General features: G+C 41.3%; 1 protein-coding gene across 1 annotated transcript in view; it reads right to left on the reverse strand.

Annotated features, from left to right (window-relative positions):
- Positions 1 to 9,012: 9,012 nt before the first annotated feature.
- TPH2 (tryptophan hydroxylase 2) overlaps positions 9,013 to 12,309 on the reverse strand; it is a 49,605-nt gene continuing 46,308 nt past the window's right edge. The window contains exons 10-11 of the mRNA XM_086471716.1: positions 9,279 to 9,412; positions 9,013 to 9,187 (exon numbers count right to left, since the gene is read on the reverse strand). Coding sequence (XP_086327842.1) covers positions 9,013 to 9,187; positions 9,279 to 9,412 — 309 coding nt within the window. The remainder of the gene's footprint in view (positions 9,188 to 9,278; positions 9,413 to 12,309) is intronic.

The following is a 12,309-nucleotide window of genomic DNA, read 5'->3' on the forward strand; positions in this document are numbered from 1 at the left end:
CCAACTCTTCTGCTATTGCTAATCTTAAATCTCTCTTCCCTGCCAAAGTCATGTAGGCTGGTTTTGTCTAACCTTCTGTCCTTTTTCCATTTTATCTATAGGGAAAGGGCAGGTACCTTCCCCCTGCTAGGCGGAATTCCCCCTTTGGTCTCCAGGAACAATGTGTGAATGGGTGACGTGAAATTTTTGCTCTTCAGTTGCTCTGAAGCCACTCATGGGTGCCATTCCCAATAAGGCAAGTCCCCTCCTGCTGCCCACCCTACCTCCTCAGCAAGGTCTTAGATTTCAGCACCCACATTGACTGCTGTTGCTGCCATCAATTTAAGCAGCTCTCAGACTAAAAGCATTTTTAGCATCAACTTTATATTCATTGTTTATGGGGAGCATATGAGGTAGACTCAGATTCTCCCATGAAGTGACAGTCTCATCCCCATCCAGCAGAAGGGGCTGCAACAAGTAATTCTGCTACTGACTTCTAACTTTTTTATATTTTAGCTATATAATTTGAAATAAGACTCCTAAATCCTCAACTATGCAGGCTGTTACCCTTATTAATAGCTTTCATAGGTGTCTTTATAGCCTTTGCCTTCTTCCACCCAACCCGTTGACTCTCACCGGTTTTTAAAAGCTCTACAGAATTATACTTTCAGGGATTGCCCTTTTACAACATATTTGTCCAGAATATCTTTCCAAATAGCCCTTTGGAAGTATCATAAATATCCAATACTAACAAGCAACTAATTACACTCTTCTGGAAGGCTGTTCCTAGATTTTCCTTCATTCAAACTCTCTGACCCTATGAGCAAGAAATGCATGCAGTCAGGGCCAGCTCACAAATATTTCCAGATTAAAAACTGAAACTCCTTACTGTCCAAGTGATTTCTCTTCTCAATAAAACTGGAGTTAAAGGCAGAAAAATGTCATCTTGTCTTGTAAAGCAGCTTAGCACATTTACCAAATGCCTCTGGGAGAAGCATCCCGTTTTCACCAGAGCTTTATGTGGCCAATTCAGCTGTAACAGTTCTGGCTACTTTACTATCGACATTTTGACAAGTGGACTCAAACATGAAACGTTTTGTGATTTCCTTTCACAAACCTGGATGGGGAAAACTTTAAATAGAAATTGAAAACCGAGATCCATTGGCATTTTTCTTTTGGATCTATTTTCCAAGGGAATTTAACTTCATTTTTAGAAGAGCATTCCAATAGACCACTGGAAAGATAACACTTGCTTCATTTCCCTTCCCTCTAGCCTTAAACAACCAGGATTTATACAGTTATTTTTATTCTTTTCAGATACTGCAGCCTTGCCTATTTATAAAATGTAAGAGGTAGACAGATAATTGTACTATTTCACTAGTAAACAGGGAGCTGAATATGAAACCGAGCTCAGAATTGGAAACCCTGTCAGAGTGTTGGTGAATCATTGTATGAAACAAATTGTTCACTTTCTGTTCAGTCCATTAGCTCAAGGATGGAAAGAATTGCTCTCACAACGCATAATGCTGCAATTTCCTATATTCACTTAGCACTTCCCCTTTCCCTTCTGCAAATCAGAGGCATTACATCTGAGATTTAATTCGCTCCCTCTAACTACGTTTTCATTCCCAACTCTGACAAACCAAGGTATCACTCGGTGAAAATGCAACAGCTTTTACACAGCATTCATGAATACTGTGCTCTTCCTCTCCTTTGGAAATAAGATAATGGCAGGAAAACACAGAGAATTATACAGATGACCCTGTGCCTATCCAGCTGCAAACAGCCCCCCTTTTGACTCTCCCGAGCTTTTTGAGGGATGGCGTACCAAAACTGAATTCACATGAACCCCATGTCGTTTGTATGCCAGATTTTGTGCTGACATGGTGGTGAGAAAATCAGTACTTGCCTACAGGTACCACAGGGTTGCCCATGCCCTTTCCTTGTGTTTGTAAGTCTGGGGGAGCTGTTGACATTTTTAACAGTCCCCAAGTGTTAGGCTTCCTAAGCAAGCTATTTAAAGGAACCCTGCCTCTGAAATGGGGCAAGAAATTGGTACAACTGAAAGTCCTGACTGTCCTGGAGGGCTTCACTCCAGCAACGAGGCTTACCATCCCAGGCAGAACTGTGTGCTGCCACACCGCATTCATCCTGAGACCTGCACTAGGCTGTCCGCCTCTGCGTGGCAATGACCCGTGGGGAAACAGCCCTGGGGGTGCACAGCAGTGAGAGCTCACGCGGCCCTTCAGATCCACCATGTGCTATTACTGGCCTCAAAGAAGAGAGGGGGCTGCACTGGACAGCTGAGAATGACCACCTGCAGAGTTTCTGCAGGAGGACTGCAAAGGGAGGGAGGCCTGGAAAGGATGACTGTGTCTATGCCTGGTACCTACAGGGATGGTGCTGGTGGGCCTCTACTGAGCTCTTTTTTTTTCAAGTGGAAGCTAGGTATGAGAAGAAAAGATTCAAAAGGAGAGCTATGAAATAAAAGTCTTGGCACTTTTCAACCTCTCTTACTACCTTTCCTGCACATATGACAGCATATGTTAATTGATCCTGCTACACAGACACCCACAGACAAAGCCTAAGGAGTTGCTCTGCAAAAACAATTCACAGAAGACAAAGAGCGGTCATTTGAGGCCACGGGGGCAGCTACGAGTGGGAGCTCTTCTCTGGGACTCAAGTGGCTTTGTAACTTCTGCCCCTACCAGTTAGCATGGGCCAAGAGTCTTCCCGTGGATGCATGAACTGTCTGACCCACACTGGGAGGAAGCAATGAGATCTCGGAAAAGATCAGACCTCGTTCCCTCTGCAACTTCTGCGCACTGAACTTTTATCCTGGAAGTAACACTGCAAAAGAGGCTTTTTAAAAATGCCTGCAAATGAAATAAGGAACAGGCCTTGCGTGCCTGACTTATGGCTCTAGCTCCTGCTCCAGCAGACACAGATTTTTATCTCAGAAAACAGTGGCTGGATTGAGACCTGAAGGTAAAATGTAGCCTTTCAGTTCAGCAACTATGAAATTTATTTTGAGCTACTTCTAATTGAACTGACTGGCACTGGCACTAAAATGCCTCTTGGAACATGTTTTGCAGCAGTTGAGATTTTGACTCCCTCGTTCCCATCTGACAAGAGACACTTGCTTTTTCATAACTTTACCTGCAAGTGATCTATCAGGAGTAAGCGTTAAAAGAGAATTCAACAAATTGATCCTCCAGACAAATTCTGCTAGAGTGGCAAATCCACTGTGTGCATAACCTTAAACTCACTTACCGTTAACAGGCCCTATTCACATCTCTCAATTAGCAATTCACTACAAGGAGGGATGGTGGGGGAGAGTAGCATTTTAGGTGTACCTATCAGTTGTCATGCCCTGGGAAATGACAGCATCACATCCTCAGCATTACTCTTCTTTCATGTAAAGTAGCAAGACTGGAGAGGCAGTTCGGTGGCAACAAGAAAAGTTTGAGGCAGAAAGTGCTAAGAATATCGACCATTCCATATTTAACATATCTCTTTATAATCCTTATGGAAAAATAAAATAGTAACACATTTCAAAAGGTATTTTGCAAAAGAAAACTGATTTAATAGGAAACAAAAGTGATTTTATTTGTGCCATGCTGGTCTCAAATCACCCACTTCGTCTCCTGTGGGGAAGCAGGGCTGTTTGGCTCTGGAGTGCTTTATTGCTGCTCTGTTATCAGAACTATATTCACGCTGGAGCTCACGCAGAAGGCAGTAACGTAGGAGTATTTGGGTTGTGTTTCAGTTCCTGTGCCCGTTTAACACGGACTGGAATCTACGTCCTGCTGCTTTGCAAACTCAACTCTTTTCCTCCAAAGGTGGAGTGTGGCAACAGCAGCAGCTTCTCCATTATTTTTCCTGGAGATTTGAAATTTCTGCCCACGTTAAAAAAATGTCCACCTGAATATCCATCACCCGCTTGCATTTTAAAGTCGTGACTATATAACCCATTTCACACTTATTCCACCTGAGTAGTCCACTCCAGGCCAAATCCCAAGAAGATGCCAGCACTTATTTTTAGTCTCACCTTAACAACTCAGCTGTTGCCAAAGAAATACGAATCCTTACTCTAAAGTCTTGGAGGGCCTTTTTAAACTAAATGTAGTTGTTGCAAAATGTTTCGAATAGACATCACCGAATTCTGATTATTTTGTATTTACTTACCTTTCTCCAGAACCAGATACAAAATGAAACAACACAGGTTTCATGGAGTATTTCAACAGAGGAGGCCATTGTTTAGCCTCCAAGCTCAGTTAAGTTACAGAAAATTGCCAATAAGGATGCCAAGGACATCTCTATAGCCTTCACTAAGTCAACTAGAGGGACTCATTACTAATAAATATTTGCTAGTATAACCACAATCTCTCGCTCAGCTCCATGTCTCAAATGTACTTTGAAGCCCAGAAGAGGAATCTGTCACTGTTGACCCATCCTTCACAGCAAGAATTTGTCTGTGAAACATCTCCAGAGTTGGAGTGACTGATAGCACAGAACATAGCCATCACATAACAATACCAGAACTGCTCCCTTTACAAGTTATTTGGAAATACGGCAATGCTTCTTACTGAGATAGAAGGGAAGCTGCCGTATTTCTAAAAAGGCATCGAGTGTCCTGCTGGAACAAGAAGAGATGTTTCCAGGTTGGGGTAGAAAGCTGATTTCCTGAGTGGCATTGATTCTTATACCCGGCCCTTAATGTGACACCGGGCTGAGCAGCAGGAGCAGTCCCCAAGTTCCCTGGCTAGCTATGTCAGGGCCCTGAACCAAAGCTCCCTTCTGGACTACACCAGTGGGTTTCTTTCCCTTGGAAACCAGGGCGGTTAGGGAGAACAGGCTGCTCTGTGCCCAGATTTCACCAAGACACAAGGTTGATGTGTGGCTGGAGCACTCACACTCAGGAGCTTGGAAGAGCTCCAGGCTCTCCAGAGTGTTCAAGGGAGCACAGTCTTTCTGACAGCCCAAATGCAGGCACAGATAGGATGAAATATGCATTTCTATTTTGTTTATAAAGTTGAGCAGCTTTAAACCTAGTTTACAGAAAGGACAAACACTCGGTGCTCGCTATCCGTCTTGCCTCTGGGTAGCTGTAACTAGCAGCACCAAGAGCTCTCTCAAATGGCCTATGCACCTGAAATAGAGCACCTACACTCAGACTATGGATCCTGCTCATTCCCTTCGGGAAAAAAGATGGAAAGACAGAGAACCACTCTTCAGAGTTATTCAAAGGCTGAAGGAGGAGGCAGAGGTGCAGGTGATGTACAAATGCTCCACAGTGGTGGCTATTGACCATTACTGCTTTTGTGAGCCCGCTGGAGCCCTTTCATGAGCAGGCCGAAGCCTTTTCCAGGCAGTCGCTCTAAGGGAGAAAACATCGTATAGCCTCTCCCCCGGTCTCAAGATGGGACCGACTGTGCTAATATAATTCCTGAGAGATAGCCTAACCTGCTCTCTTAAAAAACGATGGAGGCTCTGCTGTCTCCCTAGGCAATCTGTCCCCCACATTTCACTGTTGTGTAACCTAATGCTCCTTTCTTGCAATTTAAGTCCATTAGTTCTTGAGGCCAGAGAACAGTTTGTCCCTTCCGTTTTGCAGCTATTTCTATGTGTTTGAAAAAGTTTATCATGTCTCCCCTCAGTCTCCTCTACCCCAAACTATGCAATCCCAGCTTCCCAGTTCATCACACAGAATCCAGGCTGCTGCTGGCTGGTGATAGCTTTCAGTAACTGCTGACTGGGCAGGATTTGTACCAGCAGCCTGTAGGTGAAAGTCTTCAGCGGCTTTAGCATTCTGAGCTAGGCTGTCCTTTCAAAAATGTGAAACTTTCTTCTGTAATCCATTACAGTATATCAGTAAATACACATTACAGTACAGTAAATTTCTGGAATTTTCTCATCGCATTCGTAACAAGAACGGAAAAGACACTTTATTTCGTGAAAGTGTACTGAAACGCTAAACTCAAAAGAGCTTCTAAAAAGGTCTCGAACAGTAGAGAGGGAGAACACAACGTATCGTGTTAGCACCTTCCCCACTCCACCCCCTCCACCAAACAAATGAAATGAAATGCATGAACCACGTCTTGGTTTGCAAATGAAACTTGGTATTTGTATTTGCTACAATGTCTCAGAGTGTTGTTTTTCATTTTAGACTTTGCATGGTAGTAAACACTGCAACGCTTTACATTCATTAAGCTCGGGCCCATTTACTCTGTGCAGGCAAAGCAAGTGCATATATCTCAGATCCATAAAGCATCAGTTCAGAATTACACAGGAAATAAATGAGCCTAAGCCAGAAGTCCAATTTCCAGAGTCCAGCTCACTAAAGCTAAACAAGCACCTTAGATAAATATGGCCTATTTTAAATGAAACGTTAGTGTAATTTGATAACTGTCAATAATTCCCTCATTATGCCTAAATGAGCTTGTCATCCAAGGAGATTGCTGCATGGCTGATCTTAATTTGCTAATAAAAAACGCAGAGAAGAATTTCAGCTAAGCTGGAACTATTTGATTCATAAAAGTGCAATAGTGCACATTTTAAAGTGTTCCTTCCCAGTCCTGGCTTCTGACTGGCTGAAGCCCAAAGCCAGTTTGCTCTGCAGCCTGTAAGAAGGCAGCTTTGCCATGTAAGAACTATGAGCAATTGCCTCTCTAAATCACTATTATTCCTTAGCCCATTATATTTAATTTATTTTTAATCATGTTGTATAATAGAAATAAAATCATTGGATTAAGCATATATCTAGCAGCAGGAGCCCATTATCCTTTGACAATGTTCTGTTTCATTGACATTATATCTTCATTGTAGACAGTTTCCTTGCCATCATTAGTCCTAAAATGACTATTGGATTTCAAGGGTTTCTCCCTAATCCATAATAAGATTTACTTGCTAACAGCACAAAACAAAACAAAGATATGCTTCTATTGTTTTACTGCCGTGGAATTCTTATTTTAAGCTATTCAGAAAACTCAATAATAAATCCAGATATTATAAGTATTTAAGTTTTCCTGTGTAATTATGGTTCAAGGGAAAGCCTCAGTAACTTTGTGAGATTTTGATCATTGTTACTCATTGTGGCCTTATTTTACTTAAGCAACAATACTTTGTCAGTTCTTGAACTGAGCAAGATCTACTATTCCTTGCACAACAATTTTTTCAGACCAGTTAAAGCAAATCTCAGTACAATCCATTTTCTCCAGAAATGGGGTTCATCAGATTCCATGGGATGAAAGAGGAAGAAACTTCCATGCCAAAGCTGCCAGCGATTCCTCTGTGGTAAGTGCTAGCTAACGGAGTCAGCACTAATGTGGGAAGTTAAAAACTCCTCCGGCATGCTGATCCCCATGGGATAACTCAACAGCTCTTCATTTGTACCAACGGCAGTCACAGTTAAATCTAAAACTAGATTTTTCCACACCCTATTAACAGCAGCATTAGAATGCAGCAGGGACCATCCAGAGAAAAGAGCATTTTCTGTTCTCTCATAGTTATCTTTGAGGAGGTGGCAGATTTCCCTGTGAAAATTATCCTTATAGATTGCCTCTTATTTAAGGATATGCTAGTACTATCAAGTGGTGCTCTTTTTAGGCTGAAATTGCTAGCGACACTTAAGAGTATCTGCATGACTCTTCCAGCTGCGAGAGCAGCTTCAATAGATACCTTTTTTCCATATATGTAGACAAGCTATGACACTTTAACCCACACTGACATGATCTGCATAAGCCATGTGGTTTCCATTAAGAAGGGTCCATACAATATAGTCAACTCTCCATTATCTTGGCTAATAGAAGAATAGAATAACCCAGATAACGGAAAGACATGCATAATTATTGCTTCCAGATAAGAGCTGGCTCAAATATTTCTGCACTGTGCTCCCCAGACAGAGCTTGTACTTCTGTCAGAGCTTGCTAACTTAGAGTTTATTAACTCAGACGTTACCTGCATCCATCTGGTGCAAGCTAGGCAGCTTGGGTGCGTCTATGATTTAAGCATCCCACAAGTAATCTACTAACTGATAATCGTCTTGGCTATAATTAAATAACAACCTCCATATTCATCCTTTTATATGTGCTGCTACTGATACAGCATAGACCCAGTCATGCATGGCCATGTCAAGGTTGAATGTGGCATAATGAGGAAAGGCAAATTACACACGAAATGCAAGAGGAGTATGTTCAAAAGACAAGGGAACGCGGAAGGCACACAATGATGTAGAAGGTCTTTATATTCACATCTAACAACCCGGAATTAACATAAGCACTTCCTCTCTTATTCCCAGATGGCCCTCGCAGAGGAAGTACGCTCAGGACTGTCACAGGTAACACATGCATGAACTAGAACTACCTTTCTACATAAATTGTCAGAGGTTTGGGTTTTTTATTGTATTGCAATTACTCAGCCACATTGAACATTTGTCAGTTGTGAGTTCTTATAATTTGTAATCTCCACAGACCTTTTATTACTGATACATAGCCTTCCTGATCTTAGCATTGGTATATAAATTGTATTGTTCAGTCACAAGAGACACTCAGTTCTGTTACAGAGATATGGGCAAAACATTGTCTTCGCCACTATAGAAAGAAATACAGATTCTCTTACAAAGAAAATGAAAATGTTGCAAATAATATTCTCTGGATTCTTATGGGAGGAAAGGGATTATAAAGAAATAAACTCAGACTTAATGGAATCAGCAATACCATTTCTTATACATCAAAGTGAATCATCTTATGGAAACAAAACCGTTCCCAGGCAAGTTTTTAATGGTGTGCTTGTACATGACTTTGTGTCGAGGAGTTGATGATTATATTCTGCTACACTCCATGTTGCATTTACGAATTAGCATTGCCTTGGTTTGTCTGCACATTACAATTAGACAGAGCTACACAATGATGCAAGCCACAGGCCAAGCTGTAAAGGGAAAATTGATGGGTTTGAGAAGTTAGCCTTATCATGTGATGTTACTAGACTGGCTACAGCAAAAGCAACTGACAGCAAATCACAGGGCCACACATATCAAATCCCTAAATATCTGTTCATTTTGCTTAAAGCATCACATACAGTGTTTAGATCACTGCGGAGGTCCTGGACAACGTTTTCTATACTCCTCGTATCCTTCAGAATCTCAATGCTTTGCGTATATGGATTGAAATACACAGAGAAGGGACGATTGATTGATTTGGCAAAGTCCCTGAAAGAAAAAAAAAAAGAAAATTAACATCTCTATTTTCAACCGCTAAAGAAGAGAAAATTAGATTTTTGAGTCAAGGGAAATAATCTACCTCATCTTTTCTTTGGCTTCTTCAAAACTTTCTGAAACAAAGTAAGCTTCCTGGAAAGTAGTGATAAGGCATTCTTGCAAACAGGTTGTCTTTGGATCGAATGTTTTCACGTTGGCCTTGTCAGAGAGAGCATGCTGCAAAATACACCACAGGATCTGTTAAACCATATTTTGATACTGCTGTGTATCTATACAACTGTTCATACATACGGCTTTTATATTGCTGTGCTATAGGTTTCCCATTAGTTGACAGCCTCTCTTCTTTTACATACAGTGGTTTTTCAGTTTGGACAGAATAAATCATTTGTTACTTAAAAAAGCTCTTTTTTATTTTTTCCCCAAAATAATTATTAAAATAACAAAGAAGAGATTAGAAATGCACCTGCCATGTAGGCATACAGACCTAAATCCTCAGCTTGAAACCGGAAAGCCATCCAATAACCATTCCTGAAAAATTACCTATACAACTACAAACACGGATGTCCCCAAAATGTCACTTAACTGGCAGAATTGATCATCATCTTGGTGGGTGAATTGAGTCTGACCAAACCATTCGTAAAATCTGTGCTTTACATTTTCAGGCCAAAATCATATACTATTTTCCTGACAGTGAGTTTAAGAGTGAAACTATATATCTGAAAACCCATTAAATAACACTCATCTATTGTGTGCTGATGAAATATGTTACCCTTCTGCCACATATACCTGAGCAACAATGCTCCATATAGTACTGCAAGGAAAAAAACTAAATAAACAGGCACAGGTAAGTACAAAGCAGACATGGGCAGAGGAGGCATCAAATGCTGCTACCCAGAGAAGAGATTTCCGATTAGCCTTTCTCTTTAGGTGATTGGCACAAGCCAAAGCCACTAGAAAGGACACAGAGGTTTCAAAACTGAAAATCAGGTACTGAGACATTTTCTAACACAATCTTTTTCTAGCTCCCCCTTCCACTTGAATACTTGTGTCAGCTTTTGGATCTACCTTAACTTTCAGAGCACACTGTTTTCACTCTCAGTGCTCTGTACAGAAGTATGAGGTAAGGAAGGACAGCATATTTAGGTCAACTTTCAACCTTCTTTAGTCCTCTAATATCTATCCATAGTGAAGATGTGCATGAAAAGCATAGAGAAATGACAGGGAGGGAGCAGATCCCAGAGGTCCGAAGGTGTCTCTTATTTCTTTACATTTTTTCTATGTGGACATTCTTTATAGCAGAGTAGGGTATTAACCTTAAGGAATTCACCACAGCTTTTATCTGAGCTCTTGCTTATGCTCATTCCTAACTCCCTGTGAAAGGCTCTGAAAATATCACACTAGCTCTCAACCTGCAGTCTCCAAATAACAGGACATAAAACTGGAACAAGAACCTCTTCCTCCCACCTCCACTCTCTCCAAAAATAAACACATGAAAAATTAATGCATGGAATCTTAAAATATCAGGGAATTAACTTTCTTTAGTACATGTACCTCTTCCTTCTCACAAGGTTTGCTGTTTCTAGCCAGCCATCAGTTAAACAGATTTGAAAACAAAAATCAGAAATGGTCTGTCTTAACCAGCATCCTCTTCTAAATGGATTTCAGGAACAGGCTTGGCTTATTAGGCTCCTGTCTATATCCCCGTTGACACTTTCTCCTTGCAGAGCCATGATGTGGTTGAGTACCTGTAAATTCAGGTATTTACCTCCTTCAATCAAAATGAATTTGTTTTTCTTGAGTGCGAATTATAACAGGCTCCCTGGGAAGTTAACTATAGATAAAAACATCTCCTCTTAAGGTGCCTTTGTACTTCCAGGTGAGACTTGATGCCTCAAATGCCCAAAGCACCAAGTTTTAAAATTCTGAGTGGATTAAGTGAAACCCTGTGCAGGGAATCAAGAGAGTGATATGGGCCATGTTTTCTTAGGAACTGAATTAGTAGACGACCAGTTCTGGCTCGTGCATTCTTTCCTGTACTGTGACAGCTTCAATAGAAAGAGTGACAGGGTTGTCCTCTCCTCCTCCACTCACTAATGGCCTCTGCTGGGCCAGGCCTACTCCTTGAGATTGAAGCCATCAGAGGCCAGAAGGGATTCAGCCTGTGGCTCCGACATCGTGAACAACTGCTCTAATCACTGAGCCCTGATTTAAAAAAAGGGGAGAGTTTAAAGAGAAACAAAAGCTAATTCTTTATCACAGTGGATGTCGTCTGAGAAAGCCTTTCTGGTTGTTCTCCTCAGCTTATCTATATGAAATTACTTCTACTTTCTGGATCCCAGTTTAGTTTACGCATGAGCAGAGCTGCTGCTTCATAAAGCAACTCTGCAGAGACTGGGATGTGCAGACACCAGGAAACACACAACCTAGAAACAGAGGGTAAAGAATTCAGACACGCCTTCAAAGTTAGGTGACAACTAATCAGTTATTCTTAGGATTGCAGTTTGGGAATGAAATGCCTAAATTCTGATGATTTCCCATCTGAGATACCTATCTCCCTTCTAGGATGCGGTCTTTTGGCTCTTGGATCAAGTAGGCATTGTCATGGCTAGCAAAGCAATGAGAAACATCTTTGCAGATCTGGATGGTGTTTTCAAATTCTGCAGCCTGGCATCTGTAATGACTACTAGTGAGTTGACATGCTGACAGCAGCAATGCCAGAGTTCAGCAACTGAACTGAGCCCGCAGACAAACCTTCAGACAGACCATAAACCGTCTAGCATGAACTAGGATGGTCAGGACACTGACTTAAAGATGAACTAGAGCATTTTTCAGAAACATTACAGTGCTTTAAAATGTTGGTCCTTGGCACTGTCAACACTATGAAATACAGAATCTCAACGAAAAATTGACTGGTGAGCCCAAAATCTTTCAGGCTCAGGCCTGTATTTTTTTAAAATGAATGCTATTAACTTATGTTTTGGTTGGACATCTGTTTCTTCAGTGAGCTCAAATGACTAAGTATCCAATACAGATTTCTCCATCAGAAACCTCTTCAGTCATCCACCTCCAATGAGATGTCAAGGGTAACACTCATATGGAAAATCACTTTTGAT

This window comes from Leptosomus discolor, chromosome 1, assembly GCF_034619465.1.
Source record: "Leptosomus discolor isolate bLepDis1 chromosome 1, bLepDis1.hap2, whole genome shotgun sequence".
NCBI classification, from domain to species: domain Eukaryota; kingdom Metazoa; phylum Chordata; class Aves; order Leptosomiformes; family Leptosomidae; genus Leptosomus; species Leptosomus discolor.